At 48.9% G+C, this 21,924-nt stretch overlaps 2 protein-coding genes across 2 annotated transcripts; both read left to right on the forward strand.

Moving 5' to 3' along the window:
- The first annotated feature begins 1,539 nt into the window (after positions 1–1,539).
- On the forward strand, positions 1,540–8,440 carry LOC142297325 (microtubule-associated serine/threonine-protein kinase 1-like). The gene is made up of 14 exons (XM_075341561.1): positions 1,540–1,832; positions 3,708–3,809; positions 4,268–4,361; positions 4,674–4,744; positions 5,141–5,226; positions 5,561–5,769; positions 6,244–6,382; positions 6,476–6,608; positions 6,744–6,909; positions 7,064–7,165; positions 7,417–7,539; positions 7,692–7,801; positions 8,146–8,373; positions 8,429–8,440. The coding sequence occupies exons 1-14, from the start codon at positions 1,602–1,604 to the stop codon at positions 8,438–8,440; spliced, it is 1,806 nt and encodes a 601-aa protein (XP_075197676.1). The 5' UTR covers positions 1,540–1,601.
- A 58-nt stretch (positions 8,441–8,498) lies between these two features.
- On the forward strand, positions 8,499–11,252 carry LOC142295639 (uncharacterized). The gene is made up of 4 exons (XM_075338738.1): positions 8,499–9,263; positions 9,603–9,691; positions 10,586–10,675; positions 10,895–11,252. The coding sequence occupies exons 1-4, from the start codon at positions 8,512–8,514 to the stop codon at positions 11,032–11,034; spliced, it is 1,071 nt and encodes a 356-aa protein (XP_075194853.1). The 5' UTR covers positions 8,499–8,511; the 3' UTR covers positions 11,035–11,252.
- Positions 11,253–21,924: the final 10,672 nt, after the last annotated feature.

Genomic DNA, 21,924 nt, shown 5'->3' on the forward strand with positions numbered 1-21,924 from the left:
GACCCCAAACACACTTACAAGATGACCATTGTCTTGCTGTTATGACTGAACCTTAACACTCTCACGGGGATGGACAAACCAGGAAAAAATGTAAAACCAGAAATCCACGGGTCCCAAAACAGAATAGTACTTGCCCTAGACTTATCCCTGCCTGACAGTAGAGGATGGCACCCTAAGATCAAGTAATGGAACCTCCAGTCGTTCATGGCTTACTCTGAGTGACCTTAACTGCACTCTAATCTATAAACCAACAGTAACCCAAACACAACAATAAACATAAATGAAGTGCACACAGGCTGAGTGGGAATCACAGGGCTAGGAACGTGCAAACACAGTCATACAGGAATGATGAAATACAAGAAACCAAAAAGAATAACAGAATACAGGAAAACCCTCCCAAACCTAAATGAAACAAACTAGGAGATAACTGGGAACGTATTCACACAAGCTGCAGCAAATAGCAATAGTAATCCCTCATTAAGAAAACTTTAACCGAGAACCATAGACTCCAGACAACCATCCATCCAGAAATATAGCCAGCACTGAGACATGGGAGTAGTAAGTATAAATAAGCCCTAGCAAAATGTGTTTGATCAAACAAAATGTGAAAGTGCACAAACCTGAATAGAAATGATCCTTAGGCATTTGGACTAACACAAAACAGGCTGTGGTCCAACTAGGATGGAAACCGACCACCATCCAGCAATCACTGGTTCAAACTCATGGATGAACCTAATTCTGCGCTTATGGCGCCCCCACTCACCGACGGCTGCTCCAGGCCCTAATAACCTATACAGATGAAAAAAGGGACATAAAAATATAATAATACCAGAAACACACTCAAAAATAGAAAACAATGCACATTAAATATCAGATTGATAACACAGATATAGTGCCAGAAAAAGCTCCACCAGGCCTAAAAGCCCAGGGAGTAAATACATGGGTTCAAAGGCCTTTCGATGCGTTTCCCCTCTCTACAATATATTTCATAATTGGCATAAAGAAATATGTCCAATTAGGGCACAAAGTGACAGATAAAGGGGTATTGTTATCTCAAAAATCCTATTCCGATATATACTCAGCAAAAATTGTAATATTAGCAAATACCTCCAATTAGAAATGTAGTATAGTTTTCTTGATATAGCTATTTCTATTACCTCATGTGCAGGAATGGTAGTAGCTCAGGTATCCATGGTTATGACCACGAGTGGGATATCCCATAGTAATGAATTTCTTACTGATACAAAACACTATAACTTTTATTGTATATAACAAATATAAATAATTTATCTTATGACATAAACATACCCTATCTGATCGAATATAAAGCCCCCATAGCTCTGTCCTCTATGCCTGCATCTGGTACTAATGGTCAGCTACCTTGTTGCCTCCTTAAGGGTTGCTAGGCAACTTCCTTATAAGGTAAGATGCCACTTTAAGAATAGAACTTGGGGTTCCATTGTGACATCACAATTAAGAATCCCTACTTATACAAGTGTTTTCACTCTCATTCTCACTTTGACACTTGTGGTCATTGCTGTTAGTGATAAGCTATATAGCTCTTCATATACAGATCGCGCTTTGCATTACTTTTACTTGAAATGTCTGGAATTTCTCCAGATAAACTTCAGGTGTTAGCAGCACAACTCCAGGGGATTCTTACCACCTATGACCCGGACCGTGTGCTACCACTACCATGTGGCGTCCTCAGCTTCACTTTCCGGCTGGTTATGAAGCTAGTGACAGACTGCCTGACCAAATACAAACATGGTCGTATTAGCTCAGAATATCTTGAGCATTTACAGCAGAACATCAGGACATCAGTACAAGAGGTAAATAGCAGACAATCTGCACAAATCTTATAAAAATTGTAATAATAGAAAATAACAATGGAATAAAAATGTAAGTTTAATATGTAACAAGTACCCTGATAAGAGTAGCCAAAAAGCCAAAACAGGGCCCACAGGCTATATGACAAGGGAGGGGGTGGGATCTAAAGGGTTAATTGAATTAGGGGTGGGAAGGTTGTGATTGTGGAGGAATAGAATTGGTTAACTCTTTAAGAGCAAGGGAATTTTTTGCTTTTCCGCTCCCATTTTTTAATCACTTTTTTTCAAGAGCCATAAATTAGTTATTTTTCTATAGACATAAATGAGTGAGGACGGTTGTTGTTGTTGTTGTTGTTGTTTTGCAAGAAGAGTTGAAGCTGTGAATGGCTCTATTCTTTTTGCCATACAATGTACTGAACAACGGCAATAAAATTCCAAGTGTGATGAAATGGTAACAAAAATGCAATCCATGTTAAAAGACTTTCATTATGCAGAAAAATGACCTGAAAATATTATTCTACACGTTAGTCTGATAACTGTGATATCAAACAGGCAGTGAGATTTTACTGTTTAACTGATGTAAATATAATCAGAATCTGCTGAGGTTATTGTGGGGGGAATGGCGACTTCGATTCCATCCCAATATAACTAGCGGGCCTAGGTCTTGTTAGGATTGGGGGTATTAATCTATTATATAAAGCTGAATGTATGTATGCATATATGTGTGTGTGTGTGTGTGTGTGTGTGTGTGTGTGTGTATATATATGTGTTGTGTGTGTGTGTATATATACATATATGTGTTCTGTGTGTGTATGTCCGCTAAAGGAATCCGCACCGTCGCATGTACAATCACAAAATATTGCACAGACACCCCATTTGACTCAGGGAATGTCATAGACTGTTTTGAGAGGTAATTTTAACCCCGCACTTAACAGTTATTCACCATAAAAATGCCTCCATGAAAGTCAGTGAGCTGGGAGCCACAATGCAGCCAGAACTTCAGAATTTTGGTGTGTCACAATGTGCAGCCACACCCTTGAATGGAATGTTGCTGTGTCACAATGAAGCCAGGGAAAGAGATAGACAGAGACAAACAGGGAAAGAAATACAGAGAAAGGGAAAGAGACAGACCGACAGTGAAAGAGACAGACAGACACAGATAGACAGAGAGACAGACAGACAGACAGGGAAAAAGACAGACAGACTGGGAAAGAGACAGACAGGGAAAGAGACTGACAGGGAGAGAGACAGACAGGGAAAAAATCGAACAGACAGACAAAAAAACAGACAGACACAGAAAAAGAGACAGACTCAGACAAAGAGACAGACAGCGAAAGAGACAGACAGGGAAAGAAACAGACAGACAAAGTGATAGAGAGAAATAGACAGTCACAAACAGAGAGTCAGATAGAGAGGGAGACAGACAGAGACTAGGAGAGAAACAGAGAAACAGTTACTATCCTGGGCAACTCCGGGTGCTACAACTGGTGTAGAATATTAATCCCTTACTCCTTGTTCCAGTGTGGTTCTTGTACAGTGTAATTCTTAATTAGGTGTTGTTTTTTTCTCCTGGTTTAGCCACATTGGTATATATAATTGTGGGGTTGCCATGGTTGAAGTCACCCCAAGATTGAGTTGTAAAGTTAATAAACGCTGCTGTGGCTGTTTTATACCAATCTCAAGCAGTCACGTGTCTTATTTACATACACTGGGTATGGAGGATGGATGTTGAGATTTAAAGGTTTACAAGATACTGGATCCCTCGTCAGCTCTCAATATAAGCATTTTAGTGCAGATAGGGGTAAGATGGTGACGTAAATGGCCTCCTCCATTCTTCATTTTCTCTCATGAATTTCTTGTTTATTTTCATCTCTATAGGCTGAAGAAAAATCCCAAAGTGGAGAATTGGCCTTTATTAAACAACTGGCTCAAAATGTCCTGATGATACTAGAGTACCCATTCTGCTCACTGGAGCGTCAGGTAAGGATCCATCATCTTCTTTGTCTCATATCCTTGTTGTCTGATCTTCTCCAGATGTCCAGTCATGTAGCAGAAGGTCAGATTTATGATGCTCGTGTTCTCCCTTTGGGTCCATGCAGACACAGGATGTCTTCTGACAGCCTGTCTCTGCAGCTCCATCTGCAATGGCAGTCTGTACTCAGCGGTGCGGAGTTTGTATGTATGCTTCTGTCTAGCTCGGTCATCACAATCTTCCTTCTTATAAATGCTGCAGTTCTGGGAAGTTATTAGAGAACAGTTGTATATACAGTACAAGTCCATTATATATTAATGTAGATTTAGTAGAGGCAGCAGTCGGGTATAATTCATCCCATACTGAAATTATTAAGTAAATCCAGGTTTAGTCCTTCCTGACTTATGTATACGGTAATTTAGTATTTCTGAAATTTTATATTAATTGTATATATTATATCTATCAGGAAACATCAGAAGGTGACTCCGAAGAGAGGCAACACCTAAATGAGCCTGGCCGTGATACCAGTCAGCAGGGGCCTAATACTGATCTGATAGAAGGTAAGCTGATCACCAATATTTTACATTCAAATATCAAGTAATAGAGACCGGCAGAGAGTATGTAGATTTACTCTTCATCCTCTGAATGAAGCCGGTAGCTGCTCTAGAACCCCCTATAGACTATAATGGAGGAGCTCATATAATTCTGCTTCTCTCTTCTGGGCTTTTCTCAGCTTAAAAACGTAAAAAGAGGCTCATGAGGCTCACGATCATATAATTGTTGGGGATTCGATCAGATCTTGAGCAATCACACATTTATCTACTGATATAAACTATGATATAATGTCTCTTCATTATTTATCATTATTTTAGGAATAACTGTGTTGGCAAATACTGAATGTGGAATATGTGAGACACCAGAGATCGTCCACGAATCTGCCAGTGTAAGTATCGGAGGGACGTCTGTATATCATCAGATGACAGGGTACGAATTACACATTCCATATTGTATCCCATGGTGGCATTATACCTGCCTTCTCTGTGTGATGTCCCTCGTCATCCCCTGTAGTACAATAATATATGTATATGGAGGATACAACCTTATTATGTCCCACTGACTACACCGCAGCTGATGTAGAGGACGTGATACAAGCCGGACCCTCCACAGACCCTTTTATATTTATAAGAGGGTCTGTGGAGGGTACGGCTTGTATCATGTCCTCTACATCTGCTGCAGTGTAGTCAGTGGGAGATAATATAGAAGGGAGATGTTCCTGCATCTGGAGCTTTTATTTTTCTGCAGTTTCTATGACCTAATATAATTTCTTATTAATTTTTAGGCCGTGAGTGGATCCATAAATGTGATGAGAAATCCTTCTAAGAGAGACTATGATCCAATCAAGCTGATCAGCTTTGGAAGTTTTGGGTGAGCTTTTCTTTGATATATTTTTTTCCCAGGGTTCCTTATGACGATGCCTATGTCTCTGTGTCCTGCTCATGCAGTGTTCCCATAGAGAAACTAGGAGTCCACATCACTGTCCACATCTGTTACTATTCAGAACAGATGGGATGGATTTGGGATGAGGACCGACCATAGTTGATCATTTATGGAGTGTTAGTCTATGTATGTATAGATACGGATTTCTAGAAATGGTCTCACATCTAGTATTAACCATTAGTACAGAAGATCATTTGATGAGGTCTATAGACAGATTATTAGTAACAATTGATATCAAATCATGGATTTTCCTCTTCTCCAGTGCCGTCCACTTAGTGCGCCATAAAGACACAAAGCAGATCTGCGCCATGAAGAAAATAGACAAGCAGAACCTGAAAAATAGAAAGAGTCTTGAACAAGCCTTTCTGGAGAGGGACATCTCAGCAATTGCGGATTGTCCCTTTCTGGTCTCCATGTTCTGCTCCTTTCCTACTAGACAACATCTTTGTATGGTGATGGAGTATGTACCAGGTAGGACACATCCATTGTATCTATATACTGTCCACGACTGTTTAATCCGAGCTCCTTATATATACTCAGATTGTGACCACATGGGCGGTTACATGTCCACACAGCATTTACTATAAGATATATATTACCGAGATGCCTGAAAAATCATTGATCTCTGTGAAATCCTCGGGCGTATGTCCTGACTGAGCATGGCAGCAATTTCTGCTAAGGATAAAAGCATAACTTGTTTCTTTTTGAACAGTTTTTATTGATGGGAACTTTCACAGAGAAATAAATGAGGCTTGTAGATGAGGCCGGGCTCTATCTCTGTGTATAGGGTACCTCTGTAGGAGACAGTATATGCTGTGCATTATACAGTTTATCTCTATATATGACTTCCTGTTACAATATCTCAGATTATTTCTCATTTACCCTCATCATGTGTAATTTTCATTGTAACAAACCCTCACCTGTGATATTTGCTTTCTCGTGTAGGAGGAGACTGTGGAAATCTCCTAACAAGGATAAATACTTTTCCTCCCACCTTGGCCCGGTTGTACATTGCAGAAACAGTTGTCGCTGTGGAATATCTGCATAGCCATGGTGTGGTGCACAGAGACCTGAAGCCTGAGAAGTAAGTGACCCCTGTAGTATAATGAAGGGGAAGAAAGTTACAGTTTGTTATAGAGTCTATGGGTTATTACTGACACCCTCTTTTCATTCACAGCCTCCTGATAACAGCTACAGGACATATTAAAATCACTGATTTTGGAGGTTCAAAACTCAGCCTCATGACACCAACGTCCAACGTCTACAAGACTCCAACTGAGGACATCATCAGAGAGTTCTGTGATGAAGAGGTCGGCCTTACTTACAGGATCTTGTACTTTACCAATCTCTTCTCTTTCTCCTTATCTGATCATTTCTCATCTAGACGTTTCCTTTGATGTTGTAATGATATTTATTGATCACCTCATGTTTTTGTTTGTTTCCAGGTTACTGGCACGCTTGCCTACATAGCCCCAGAAGTCCTCTTAATGAAAGGATATGGAAGACCTGTTGACTGGTGGTCATTAGGGATCCTTCTATTTACATTCTTTTTTGGAAATGAACCATTTACTGCGGCTTCTCGGAGGGAGACTGTACGCATGATCGTCAATGGTAAGTAACATAATTTGAATGCTATGTGATGTCTCTGTTATTTGGTTTGATTTTCTCTGTGCCTAAGTTTCTTTCTTTGTTAAGAAAAAATAAAATTTCATGAAAATAAATGCAGATGTTTTATTTTCTGTAATACTTGCTTTTTATATAACAGATGACATACCTTGGACATTTCATAAGTACTGTCCTCACCTAAAAGCTAAAGAATTAATCACGGAGCTGCTGAGAAAAAATCCTGCACATCGACTTGGGACAGGTAATATAATATTATTAATAATGACTTATTACACCTCAGTGACCAGACAAACAACAGTGTCCATGAGGACCAGCACTGAGGGTCTCTACTCCACCTACTTGTCCATTACCCATTCTTCATACTATGACTTTCACTACATTTCCTTCATGTCTGGCTGCTTTATCTTTAGTTCAGAATAACATAAACTGTACAGATATAGAGACATTTCTCTAACAATGACTGTCATTTTCTTTCATGTCTTCCTTTTCCAGGAGGGGCAAATGAAATCAAAATGCATCCATTCCTGCGGGACTTGGACTTTGACAACTTGCTAAGTGAAAACCCCCTGTTCATACCTAATCTAATGTCAGATGAGGACATCAGCCACTTTGACAGTAAGTAAGATGAGACGTCATCTGCAGAAAACGTGTGTGTGTCTTGTCTTTTATTGTATGTGACAATCAGCTCCCATCATTATTAGTGATAACATGGTGACTGTCTGACCGAGTCTTCTTCTAATAATCTCTAATAACACGTTACTTTGCAGCTGAGTCAATGAAAAATGAACATATGGATTCAGATGAGGAGGACACGAGTGATGACAATGAGTGGCCAGAAGTCCAAAATTTTGTATCACCTTATCAAAAGTTTTCTAAAGTAAGTATGTGGCCAATAAAAATTAATAATAATTAGGGATGATCTAATACCTCAAATATTCGGCTTCGCAAATATTTTCCAAATAGATCGCCGCGATTCGACTATTCGCGAATATTCGATGCGCAATGTAAGTCTATGAGAAACCCGATAGCAACTATTCGGAACTATTCGGGCTTCCCATAGACATACATTGCCCATCGAATATTCGCATATCAGCGACCTATTCGGAAAATATTCGCAAAGCCAAGTATTTGAGGTATTCGATCATCCCTAATAAGAATAAAACCTATAATTATGAAAAAGTTTCAAAATAAATCTGTTTTATATTTCTTCATTTATTTTAGCTATATATCACCAATACTGAGAGGATGACCAATGAAGAGCCTATGTCACCTCCAGGGGGTTCCATAACCAATACTGAGAGGATGACCAATGAAGAGCCTGTGTCACCTCCAGGGGGTTCCATAACCAATACTGAGAGGATGACCAATGAAGAGCCTGTGTTACCTCCAGGGGGTTCCATAACCAATACTGAGAGGATGACCAATGAAGAGCCTGTGTCACCTCCAGGGGTTTCCATAACCAATACTGAGAGGATGACCAATGAAGAGCCTGTGTTACCTCCAGGGGGTTCCATAACCAATACTGAGAGGATGACCAATGAAGAGCCTGTGTCACCTCCAGGGGGTTCCATAACCAATACTGAGAGGATGACCAAAGAAGAGCCTGTGTCACCTCCAGGGGGTTCCATAACCAATACTGAGAGGATGGCCAATGAAGAGCCTGTGTCACTTCCAGGGGGTTCCATAACCAATACTGAGAGGATGACCAATGAAGAGCCTGTGTCACCTCCAGGGGGTTCCATATCCAATACTGAGAGGATGACTAATGAAGAGTCTGTGTCACCTCCAGGGGGTTCCATAACCAATACTGAGAGGATGACTAATGAAGAGCCTGTGTCACCTCCAGTGGGTTCCATAACCAATACTGAGAGGATGATCAATGAAGACCCTGTGTCACCTCCATGGTGTTCCATAACCAATACTGAGAGGATGACCAATGAAGAGCCAGTGTCACCTCCAGGGAGTTCCATAACCAATACTGAGAGGATGACCAATGAAGAGCCAGTGTCACCTCCAGGGAGTTCCATAACCAATACTGAGAGGATGACCAATGAAGAGCCTATGCCACCTCCAGGGGGTTCCATAACCAATACTGAGAGGATGACCAATGAAGAGCCTGTGTCACCTCCAGGGGGTTCCATAACTAACACTGAGAGGATGACCAAAGAAGAGCCTGTGTCACCTCCAGGGGGTTCTATAACTAATACTGAGAGGATGACCAATGAAGAGCCTATGTCACCTCCAGGGGGTTCCATAACCAATACTGAGAAGATGACCAATGAAGAGCCTGTGTCACCTCCAGGGTGTTCCCTAGAGAACAGCGAAAAACCCTCAGACATGTACGTAGATTATTATTATTAATATTATTACTATTATTATGTGATTTACAAGAGACAGAGTAACACAAATCTAAATCCAGCATCCACCGCCCCATGATTGCTGATCTCTGTAGGTCTGGCTTGTGATAACAATGTGATAACAGCTGATTATTGAGACCAACCATTCATTTCCAGTTCTGTACAGGCCAACATTACTAGTTAGAGTCCATTATTTCTGGTAGAATGGGGTCCTGATTGGGGTATCACTTACGTATTGTCTTAATTGGTCTTACAGACAGGTGTTTGTTCTTCTATATTGTTTTTTATGTAACTTACTTGGCTTTTTTTTCTACCAAACAGACAGAAAGAATCTTCCCTTTCCAAATCTGATGGTGAGAATCAGTGTTTCACTGTTAAAAACACTGCGGCATCCTCACCCTCCGTCTCAGGTATGTACAGATTTATAGATCATCCTATTATTTATCTATTCTTTTATATAGCGCTATTAATTTCACAGCGCTTTACAGACATGATCATCACTGTCCCCATTGGGGCTCCTATTCTACATTCCCTATCAGTATATCTTTGCAGTGTGGTAGGAAACTGGAGAACCCGGAGGAAACTCACGGATTATACGGGGAGAACATACAAACTCCTTGCAGATGTTGTCAGCCTATAATCCAAAAGTGTAATGTGAATCTGCACATGAAGGCTCAGGAAATTACTTACTTTATTCCCGTTGCCCCCCTAATTTTAAGGTTTTTATATATATATATATATATATATATATATATATATATATATATATATATATATAAAATCCCCCATACTTTTCCAGAGTTATTGGGCCTTTATATTTAGTGCACATTTTTGTGGTCTCTCCAAGGGGGTGTGGCTCACAGGATTCTTTGGGGGCGTGTCTTCAGGCTTTTCCGCATTAGTAAACTGTGAGCCACACCCCTATGGTAAACACAATAAAAATGAGCACAAAATAATAAAGGCCCATATCTCTGGAACTGAAAAGGGGATAGTAATAAATAAAAAACAGCAAACTCTGGGGAGCAGCGGGAAGAAAATAAAGGTGAATCCTGGACACTTTTGACCTGGAGACGAGTCCTCTGTAAAGTTACACTGAAGGTTTATGTAACTGATTATATAATAACACTGTGACCTGCTGCAAGTAATGTCATATTAATAAGCGGACACAGATCTTTGGGGAGACACCAGATGGCGGCACACAGAATAGTGATAGGTGCATAGTAATCAGTTCGCATACTCTATGAAGATACAAAGCTAATCTTTTAGGAATTTCTAATGAATATTTTCTATGACTTTTTGATTAGAATCTCCAGTTCAGAAGGGAAGAAGATCTGCTCTAAAACTGAGAAAACAGCAAGAAACAGAGACAGTAAAAGAGGGGGAGAGAAGGCGAAGTAAGTGTGACCATAAGCGCCATGTTGTGTGATGTCAGTGAGAATTCATGTGGAGCAGATGTGATCAGTGGTGGGATTGTCACATGTATGATGATGGACAATGATCCCGTACCTTTGTATGGAGAAGGCTCCTCTACTATCCTGCCAGAGTGACACCACAGTGGTATCCTCTAATATGGAGTCCCATGACTTACACTAGTTTTTCATTTCTTCTCACAGGTTCTATCTTCCGCCGGATGATATCATCCTGCCGGCGTGGATTATCCAGGGCTGCTCGCGCTGTCAGAGAAAGCTGCATTTTTTCTTGCTTTCAGCAGGGCTCTATAGACATCTCGGGGACAGAAGACCCCTACATGTAGTGCCCTGAAGAAACTGCGGCACATCCAGCACCATCTATGGGCAGCACGGTGGCTCAGTGGTTAGCACTGTAGTCTTGCAGCAATGGGGTCCTGGGCTCAAATCCCACCAAGGACACCATCTGCAAGGAGTTTGTATGTTCTCCCCGTGTTTGCGTGGGTTTCCTCCGGGCACTCCGGTTTCCTCCCACACTCCAAAGACATATTGATAGGGAATTTAGATTGAGCCCCCCAAAAAAATAAATATTTAAAATTGATTATTTTCCTTTTGATTATTAATGGCTAGCATTACTATACATGTCATAAATGTCTGATGGGTTGGACACCAAAGAGAAGATTGGTTCTTTGTCTCCCATTAATCCTCTACACCCCGGCCAGAAGTGGTGTGATGACCAGAGATTCTGTTATTCCTAAGGTTATATGCACACAGCGCCTTTTAGATGCTGCATACATGTATTTTAACAGCAATAGAGGAAAAATATATATGATAAAACATAACTTATAATGTTATTTTATATATATAAAAAAAAACAACACATACTTGTCGCGGGCGGAGGAGGGGACGCAGCGCTCTCCCACTGCTCGGGTCCGGCCTGCCGCTGCTCTGCGGCTGCTGCTACTGCTGCTCGGTGGCTCGAGCGATGGGCCGGATCCCGGGGACTCGAGCGGCGCTCCTCGCCCGTGAGTGAAAGGGGTTTGGATTTGGGTTTTTGGGGGATATTGTCCGTGATGCCAACCACGGTTGTGGTGATTGTGTGGACACCACCGCTGCTCTGTATGGGGATCCCGGGAGTGGTGGTATAAAGCATCTAGATGTTGGCCCTCCTTCCCCTCTGTGGGTAGGGGGGTTGGTGGTCCCGGGGCCCGATGATGGGGGTTAGGATGGTTGACAGGCGGGTTATGGGGCCTGTTGAGGTGCAGGGATGCAGGGATGCAGGGGCAGCGCTGTGCCGCACGGCACGGAGGTACTCACTCAGCCCAAGGATGATGACACAGTTCACGGTAAACAAGCGGCTGGTTGGACGGGTCCCTCGGACGGCTGCGGTGTTGATGTTCCCTGCAAGTTAGCGGTGACTGTCTCTTCCCTGCACCTAAATACGGTTGTTGGTAGCGATGGATTCCCACCGGTAACCTGCTCCCCAGCTTGGATATGAGCCGGAGGAGCCCCTCTTTCGCCCGCAGGCGCTGGCCCTGAGAAACTGGTGCCTTGGCGGTGGCGGTGTCTCTCCAATATGGTTGGACGGTTGCCTTCAATCTTTGTGTACCGGTCCGGTACCGCCGGGCCACCACCCGTCCTTACGGTAGACTCCAATAGGCCACTCCTGCAGACGGTCACCGCCGTCTGCCAACCTTGCTGTCTCAGTCCGGGGCACACACCCGGACCAACTTCAGGCTCTACTTCTGTCACTTTCTCCTTCACTTCAACTCCTCTCACTTGCTCCTCTACCACTTCCCTCTCACTTCAACCTCCAAACCTAATCTGAGTGGTTTTCCCGCCTCCAGGACTGTGAACTCCTCGGTGGGTGGAGCCAACCGCCTGGCCCACCCCCTGGTGTGGACTTCAGCCCATGGAGGAAGGCAACGAGGATTTTTGTGTTCTGACCTTGGTGTTCCTGCAGGGAATGTGGGGTGTGCGGTGGTGTCATGACCTGTGACCCCTGGCTTGCCCAGGGCGTCACATACTCATAAAGTGCATAAGTGATTAAAGTGCTATATTACAAGCGTGTCCACACTCATCTCCAGTCCACTGGACATAAAATGACGAATGCTGACTTAGATATCCCGGATAGGTAGCGTAATAAACCACATATCATGTAATGCTTATCAGGGCCCTATGTCCAAGTCATCAAATCACCAGCAATATACCTGTACACAAACCAAAAAGCAACACGAAAGTCACTGGAACAGCATAAAATATCTCCACACATAGTACCCAGGGGATATTCAGCATAATGCAGAGTCATTATAATGTTAGGCACAGCACAAGGCTAATGGTTAATACCATACATCATGGCCTAAACCGTCCTCCTGGGCATTTTATCAACACTGGACAAAAATTGTTCAGTGCTCAAATAACAACCAGTGTTCCTGAAATCAAATGGCATCAGTGCTTTCATATTAACATTTCAGCTTCGGTTTACATGGACCCCCTGAACACGGAGTTGTCACCAGTACAATCAAGCTCTAAAGAATTTTTTTTAGCTATTATGTTTTACAGTATCACAGTTAATATGAAATCACAGTGGTGATATATAAAATGAAACAGAGTCACCTTATCATTTCCCCTTATTATTGGATAAAACCCTATTGCAGTTGTTTGTCCACAGCATTTCAGGCTAAGGGTTAGGTGATCCCCAGTCTGGAGCTTGAAAGTTCAGAAGACAAGAAAATGGTCATTTGCAACCTGTGCCATACCAAGCTCGGTAGGGGCCAGACCACTACCCACCTGTCCACTACCAGCATGCTCAGGTACATGTCATCCAATCACCTGGCTAGGTGACCCAAACGCCTGAGTCCACAATCATTGTCTGCGGGTGACCTCACTGCTGTTTCCAATGCGCTACGGGCTGGTCAATGTGACGCGCCCACGAGGTCTTGGGGGTTACTCGTCACCGGGTCAGTGTAGGGTTTGGGATGTCACAGCGGCCAGGCCCCATTTCGTGACCCCGGCGGTGTCAATAAAGAAGGGGATGTGTGATGCCCCTGGCCTATCAGATCGTCACAGGGTATTGCACAATCTACACTCTCGTGCAGTATTCACCTCCCTCTTGATTATGGGTCCCTAACCAAATGGTGTTGCTGTACCACACCGCGCTCGGCTCCTGCCGAGATGCTCGGATCCGTGCTCTCCTGTGTCGGTGGCTCGAGTGCCTCCGGACTGGGGGTCACTTCGCTCTGCAAGGGGCTGGCGCTTTGAAGGGGGTTTTAAATTAAAGTTCGTGACGGCACTTGTGTCGCCCTGGGCAAGCCAGGGGACACGGGTCACAACACCACCACACCCCACACTCCAGGTAGGCACATCACAGCTAAACTACAAATCCTTGTTGCCTTCCTCCAGGAGTTTGATGATGCACACCAGGGGGTGGGCCAGGCGGTTGGCTCCGCCCACCGAGGAGCTCACAACTCTGGAGGCGGGAACACCAGGCAGATTAGCCCGGGCAGGGCTTGAGTGCAGACAGCTCAGGGAGGAGCAGGAGTGAGGAGCTAAGCAGAGGAGTTAAGACAGTGAAAGTGAAAGTAGAAAAGTGGAAAAAGGAGGAAAGCAAGTGAAGTGGCAGTAAAAAAAGAAGCCTGAAGGGTCCAGCTTTGTGTAGGGCCAGATCAGCAAGGTCAGCGACGGCGGTGACTGTCTGGAGGGGGACCGTTTGGAAGTTCCTGGAAGGACCCCGTTGGCTGTGTGCCCGGTGGTCTGGAGCAGTGTTCCGAAGGACATTCAGCACCAGGGCAGGGGCCTCTCGGACCCCGGCAAGGCTAGGAGTCGCCAAATTTGCCGAATCCGTCAGTGACGGGGACGCAGATCCCCCAACAACCAAGTCCCGATTGAAGGCAACAGCCCAACCCGTATTGGAGAGACACCGCCACCGCCACGGCACCAGTTTCTCAGGGCCAGCGCCTGCGGGCAAAGTGTAGAGCTCCTCCGGCCCAGATTGCAGTCGGGGAGCGGGTAACCGGAGGGAATCCACCGCTACCACAAGTCAAACAAAGGTGCAAGGAAGAGGGACATCACCGTCACCTACCGGGAGTGCAGGTGCAGCCGTCTGTGGGACCGTCCTACCAGCCGTTTGGTTTACCGTACAAACTGTGTCCGTGTCTCAGGCTGAGTGAGTACCACAGTGCCGCAAGGCACAGCGCTGCCCCCGCGTCCCTGCGCCCATCAGGCCCCGCACCTACTTCTCCATCACCGGGCCCCGGGATCACCAACCCCTACCCACGGAGGGGCAACACAACAACTGGCTGCTCCGCATCACCATCCCCGGGATCCCCATATTAAGCAGTGGTGGTGAAATCACCACAACCGTGGGTGGCGTCACGAACTATAACAATCCCCACACCCAACCACAAAACCCCCCTTTCACTCACGGGCGAGGAGTGTCGCTCGAGAAACCCCGGGATCCGGCCCACAGCTCGAGCCACCACTGAGCAGCTGCCGGACCCGAGCAGAAGGGGTGAGCGCGGTGTGCTGACACCCTCCTCCCCGCCCGCGACAACTTGGCGTCACGAACAGGATCTTACCGCTCTGCCGTCAGGTAGAGGTGCGCCTTGTTACCGCCGGAGGTATCCGGCAGGAAAATTTCAGAAGCCGCCATCTTTGGCGCGAAAAGTTCCCGCTCGAGCGTCTTCTCGAGCAGTAGAGGCGCGAAGGCCAAAACCCCTCCCCGAGAGAGGAGGGGCCGAAAAGAGCTAAGGGGGACGCGATGGCGGCTGGCGGCATGTAGTCGCGAATATAAAAGCAGGGACGCCAGGACCTTGCAAGCATACCGTTCCTGGAAGCAAACAGAGAAGCCATCATGTGGATGCCGTCCCGCGACACCGTAGCCCCCGCGCCTGGAACCGCGGCGTGGGTGGAGATCCGAACCGCGCAGCTCTATCAAAGGCTGCAGGTCAGGATGCAGCTCCTCATGGAGGAGTCGGAGGCCGACATGGTGGACGTTGTAGCCACCGTGTGGAGACGCGAGGAGGAGGCGGAGAAAGGGAGGGTGAGTGACCCACGTCCCGATGCCCTTGAAGGGCCGGTCATCGCGGCTGTGGGGCCCGGTCCAAGCCCTCTCCCCCTGTTGCCTCCCTCGCCACCCATCCCGGAGGCCGTGACCCCGCCACTAGGCCTGCTGCCACCGCAACCGGTAGCAGTACCCAGCGTCCCCGCCCAGGCGGGCCGACCTGTAACTGGAGCCCGCGGCACACCGGAGGTGTTACCGTGGAAGACGCCGAAAGTAGAACCGGAGGCATCCCTTGAAAAACTCCCCGAGCCGGAGCCGATGACCCGTTCCGAGCCCAAGGCCCGGCAGCGGAAAGCCCCTATGCCCATCCCCCACACCTCGGCTGAGGTGGCGCCGGGTTGTTGCTGCAAGGCAGCGCCCAAGGCCATGACACCGCGGGATACGCCGCCCACCTTCCTGACAGTGGGTAACGTTTTGGATGTCCCGCGGGGCCCGACCCGTGCGCCGGCGCTGGCGGCAGCGCCATACTGGGATAGGGAGCCGGTACCGCTGGGCCTGGAGATCGCCGAGAGGGAGCAGAAAAAGGCCGAACTGGTGGCCAGAGCGATCCGAGGAAGGAGCACCTCCGGCGGGCAACCCCCCGTGCCAGAGGACCGTTGTACGTGGGGCAGGTGAGGCGGTTTGATGTCCGCCGGGGCTACGGGTTCATCTACGAGCCGGGCCTGGAGGCCGAAGTTTTTGTAGCCCGGCGGGATGTGAATGCCCACCTGCCCGAGGAGCATCCTGGCCGTAATCTGATGCCGGGTGATATTGTCCAGTACACTCGGTTCTTTGGGGAGCGAGGGTGGTTTGCGCTGGACGCTAGATTGAAGGGCAGCCCAGAGGCCCTCGCAAGCGCCGCGCCCCCTCCCTTGGAAGGAGCCCTGGAGCCTGGAGGACCGGAGTAGGGCAGCGGATGCCCGGTGCACCGTCCCCGTTGGGACCACCACTGAGTTGTTGTTTGTTTAAAAGTTTTGAAGAATGATAAGGAAAATGAAAATTACCGAGTTTTTCATCTGATTTGCCTTGTGATTGAACCGGCAGGAGCCGGCACCGTTGTCCCCGTGGGGACCGTTTAAAGTTTATTTGCATGGGAACTATCCATGGACAAGCCCGTGAACTTGCAGGGCACCACAAACGTTAAGTGGCTTGTAAATATGTTGGTTACCGTTACCGTTTCCGCTATACCGTCTCCGGAGAGGCAGGTTGGAGGGAGGGCCCTGAGCAGAGCAGGCTAGGGCCCAGCCACCAAAGGAACCGGTCGCTACCCTCTGGAGGGGAAGGACAGATCCCGCTCGGGTAACTTGTGCTGGACTGTGGGTCAAGGGGTGCTGCCTGGGCTTTAGGGGCAGCATCAGGGCCAGGTTGCTTGGGTGGGAGAGAGCGGAAACCGTGACCGTAAACCGTTGCAACGTTTAAGTAAATGTGCCTCCCGTCTTGGGAAGAGTTTTGATTAAAAATGTTATTCATGTTTTCTTAACCTTGTTATCCCCTTTTTACAGAAAAATAAAACCGGTGTAGGACGGCAGCCCGCGGACGGTCTGCATTTTGCTAAGGGGGAATGTGTCGCCCTGGGCAAGCCAGGGGACACGGGTCACAACACCACCACACCCCACACTCCAGGTAGGCACATCACAGCTAAACTACAAATCCTTGTTGCCTTCCTCCAGGAGTTTGATGATGCACACCAGGGGGTGGGCCAGGCGGTTGGCTCCGCCCACCGAGGAGCTCACAACTCTGGAGGCGGGAACACCAGGCAGATTAGCCCGGGCAGGGCTTGAGTGCAGACAGCTCAGGGAGGAGCAGGAGTGAGGAGCTAAGCAGAGGAGTTAAGACAGTGAAAGTGAAAGTAGAAAAGTGGAAAAAGGAGGAAAGCAAGTGAAGTGGCAGTAAAGAAAGAAGCCTGAAGGGTCCAGCTTTGTGTAGGGCCAGATCAGCAAGGTCAGCGACGGCGGTGACTGTCTGGAGGGGGACCGTTTGGAAGTTCCTGAAAGGACCCCGTTGGCTGTGTGCCCGGTGGTCTGGAGCAGTGTTCCGAAGGACAGTCAGCACCAGGGCAGGGGCCTCTCGGACCCCGGCAAGGCTAGGAGTCGCCAAATTTGCCGAATCCGTCAGTGACGGGGACGCAGATCCCCCAACAACCAAGTCCCGATTGAAGGCAACAGCCCAACCCGTATTGGAGAGACACCGCCACCGCCACGGCACCAGTTTCTCAGGGCCAGCGCCTGCGGGCAAAGTGTAGAGCTCCTCCGGCCCAGATTGCAGTCGGGGAGCGGGTAACCGGAGGGAATCCACCGCTACCACAAGTCAAACAAAGGTGCAAGGAAGAGGGACATCACCGTCACCTACCGGGAGTGCAGGTGCAGCCGTCTGTGGGACCGTCCTACCAGCCGTTTGGTTTACCGTACAAACTGTGTCCGTGTCTCAGGCTGAGTGAGTACCACAGTGCCACAAGGCACAGCGCTGCCCCCGCATCCCTGCGCCCATCAGGCCCCGCACCTACTTCTCCATCACCGGGCCCCGGGATCACCAACCCCTACCCACGGAGGGGCAACACAACAACTGGCTGCTCCGCATCACCATCCCCGGGATCCCCATATTGAGCAGTGGTGGTGAAATCACCACAACCGTGGGTGGCGTCACGAACTATAACAATCCCCACACCCAACCACAAAACCCCCCTTTCACTCACGGGCGAGGAGTGTCGCTCCAGAAACCCCGGGATCCGGCCCACAGCTCGAGCCACCAATGAGCAGCTGCCGGACCCGAGCAGAAGGGGTGAGCGCGGTGTGCTGACACCCTCCTCCCCGCCCGCGACACACTCACGGGCTGTGGTGAATGTAGGCACCACCGCTGCTGTTGACTAGGCACCCCGGGGGAGATGTTGGTGCAGCTTTTGGTGTTAACCCCTCCGTGGGCAGGGGTGGTGGCCCCGGGACCCGTTTGATGCGATGCGATGTCAGTGCTCGGCGGGGCAGGGCGGTGCGTGGCCCGAGGGCACAGTGGTACTCAATCTGACAGATACACGGGAGTCTCTAGTAAACCAAAAAGATGGTGGTCGTTGCCCGCAGCCGGCTGCTTGTGGTCCCCCAGACGGGTTGGTGGTGTCCACCTTTCTCCTGCACCTTCTGTAGCTGTGGACAGCTCGTGCTTCAGCAACGGGAGTCCGCTCCCCGGCGTTATATGTCGGGAGAGCCCGTTTGCCCGCAGGCGCTGGCCCTTTGGAATGGCCTGAGCGGTGGCCATTATCCGGAATCGGTGGGCTGTTGCCTTCTTTCGGGACTTGGGTGGGAAAGGACCTAGAGTCCAGACCTCAATCAGTTAATTAACGGGGTTCGGTAGTTTCAGGACCGCGTTTCAGGGTCTTAGTACCCCCACGTGTGCTCTGGTTTCCAGTCGGTTCCCCGGTTTGGTACTGGTGGGCTACTACCCTGTCCCGGTTACCTACGGTTCCACTGGGATGTCTTTCCGACTCCTGCCGATGGCCACCACCGTCTGCCTCCTAGCCACAGTGCCCGGGCTCCTACCCAGGACACTGACAGATTTACTCCTTAACTTAACTCCTCTCCTCCTCACGTCTGCTCTCCACTCCTTTCCTTTCAACACTCCTCTTGTTTTTCCTGCCTCAGAACCTGTGAACTCCTCGGTGGGCATGGCCAACCGCCTGGTTCCGCCCCCCTGGTGTGAACATCAAATCCTGAGGGAGGTGATAGGGTTTTGTGGGTTGGCTGGTGTCACCTTATTAGGGGATGGGTGTTGCGCAAGGGCCTGTGACTACCTGGCTAGTCCAGGGCGTCACACTCCCCCTTGGTTGAACGCAGACCATCCGCGGATTGCCCGACCACCACCGGTTTATTTTTTTGCTTTAACTGCAAAAGATAAACGGGAAAAACATATACAAGTATAATAACATATTTACATTTACGTGGTTCTCAAAAAATCTTCCCTTACGGGAGGCACTGTACTTTAATGTTACAAACTTTAAAACATTTTTATTAACGGGAAACGAGACCGGGTCCTTCCACTTTCCCACCCAAGCAAACCTGCACCTTGATGCTGCCTCTAAAAACAGGTCAGCACCCCTTTTCCCCAGTCCAGGAAACAGGCCCAGGTACGGGTATTGCCCACAACGGGCCGGGTACAAATTTCCATACCCGGCAGTCTCTCAGAGGCCCCACGTCCAGGGTACCCATAGCCCCGGAGGGTTATCACCGGTTGCACTGGTGACGGGACCTCAGCCTACTGTGCCGCAGGCCCTTCCTCCAACCAGCCTCTCCGGAAACTGCAGAACGAAAGGGTGGTCCAAAGGGCTATTTACAAGGCCCAACAGTTATTGGGTGGCCTGCAACTTCTCGGCCTTGTCTATGTATAAACGGGGTAAAACTGCAGAGTCCCAACGGGGACTGGAACATGGTAGCCAGGAACCGCTACCCTCTTAACATTCCTCGAACTCCTCTTCACCCATGACCTCGGTGCTGTACGGTAGGGGAGGGGACTGGGGACGACTCTGGACATGGTGGCTCTCCTCCTCTTTACACCAAGGGCAAACCAGCCCCTCTCCCCGCAGTGAAAGATGTAGGTCACTAGGTTACCGGGTAACAGGTCACAGTCCGGGTGGCCCATCGGGAGGTGGAAGTTGACGTCCCGACGGGATATGAAAATTTTAGCCTCCAGGCCCGGCTCAAAGATGAACCCCCATCCACGCTGGGGGTCAAAGCGGCAGACTTGGCCTTCATAGGTCTGGCCCCGCACCCAATAGGTGGCACTTCTCAGGTTTTCCTTTTCCCAGATGGTGCGAGCCAGCAGCTCTGCCTTCTGCCGTTCACGGGCTGCTATTTCCAGGCCCAGCTGGCTCGGCCGCCACTCCCAGTACGGAGCGTCTGTCTGCTCCCTTTGCGCAAGGGCTGGGCCCTGCCGGAGCTCCCCCGTGCCGGCTACGACCGGCACCTTCGAGACTTGGGAACCCCGCAGTGTCGTGGCCTGTTGTGCTGCTTTGCAGCGGTAACCCTGCGACGCCTTAGCCGAGGCCTGGGACTTGGGGGCAACTGGCCTCATCTGCTGGGCCTTCCTCGAGGCAACTTCCACTCCCCCAATGGCCGGGTTCACTTCGGGAACGGGCACCTCCCGGGGGATCTTCCGGTGCAGGCTGAAAGAAAGGCAGTCCGCTGGCTGTGTCTACAGGCAAGTCCTCACAGGCGGATGGGATGGACTCCGCTGCCGGTGTCGGGGGCAGCAGACCGGGCGGACGAGCAGCAGCAACCGGTACGGGCTGCAGGGGAAGCAGCAGGGTGAGCGGGGGCAGACCGGGTCCCTCAGCCGCAGCGGCCGGTCCCTTGGGGACATAGGGGCGTGGGTCGCTTACCCGCTCCTCCAAAACTGCTTCCACCTCGCGTATCCGCACGGCCGCAGCCACTTCCCCCATCTCGGCCACCCATCATTCCATTAGGAAACGCACTTGGGCCTGCAGACAGAGGCACATCTGGGTCGTCCGGGCTTCTACCCACACCGCTGTTCCGGGTGCGGGCTTGCCGGACGGGTCAAACATGTTGCGCGGTTAGTGTCCAGGAACCAGACGGGTGGCAGAGTCCTGGAGTCCCTGCCCTTTATCCCTTCGGTCACATGGGACGGGATCTTCACCCGCCCCCCCATTGGTCTTTTCGTGGCACACCTTCTGCACGGCTTCCTTTTCAGTCTCGCACTTTCCGGCCCTCTCTGTTCCCAGGGGGCGGGGCTTCACTTTCGCGCCCTTTCTACGGGGAAGACGGCTTAGGCGAGAATTTTTGCTCCACAAGATGGCGGCAAGATGGAGGATTTTGCAAATTTCGCAACGGATCACCACTGACTTCAAGGCGCACTTCCACCGGTAAGTGGACTGGTTCAATCCTGTTCATGACGCCAGAAGAGTCGATGTGTACCGCCCCGCGCTCGGCTCCTGCCGAGCCGCTCGGATCCAGGCTCGTGTGTGTCGGTGGCTTGAGCGCCTCCAGACTGGGGGTCACTTCGCTCTGCAAGGGGCTGGTGCTTTGAAGGGGGTTTTAGATTAAAGTTTGTGACGCCACCCACGGGTTGTGGTGAATGTAGGCACCACCGCTGCTGTTGACTAGGCACCCCGGGGGAGATGTTGGTGCACCTTTTGGTGTTAACCCCTCCGTGGGCAGGGGTGGTGACCCCGGGACCCGTTTGATGCGATGCGCTG

This window comes from Anomaloglossus baeobatrachus, chromosome 3, assembly GCF_048569485.1.
Source record: "Anomaloglossus baeobatrachus isolate aAnoBae1 chromosome 3, aAnoBae1.hap1, whole genome shotgun sequence".
Classification (NCBI taxonomy): Eukaryota; Metazoa; Chordata; class Amphibia; order Anura; family Aromobatidae; genus Anomaloglossus; species Anomaloglossus baeobatrachus.

Coding starts and splice junctions, on each gene's coding strand:
- LOC142297325 (XM_075341561.1), top strand. CDS start 1,602: ATGTCTGGAATTTCTCCAGATAAACTTCAGGTGTTAGCAGCACAACTC. Junction 5,227..5,560: donor ATCAGCTTTGGAAGTTTTGG/GTGAGCTTTTCT, acceptor CCTCTTCTCCAG/TGCCGTCCACTTAGTGCGCC. Junction 7,802..8,145: donor CTTATCAAAAGTTTTCTAAA/GTAAGTATGTGG, acceptor CATTTATTTTAG/CTATATATCACCAATACTGA.
- LOC142295639 (XM_075338738.1), top strand. CDS start 8,512: ATGACCAAAGAAGAGCCTGTGTCACCTCCAGGGGGTTCCATAACCAAT. Junction 9,264..9,602: donor AGCGAAAAACCCTCAGACAT/GTACGTAGATTA, acceptor TCTACCAAACAG/ACAGAAAGAATCTTCCCTTT. Junction 9,692..10,585: donor ATCCTCACCCTCCGTCTCAG/GTATGTACAGAT, acceptor CTTTTTGATTAG/AATCTCCAGTTCAGAAGGGA.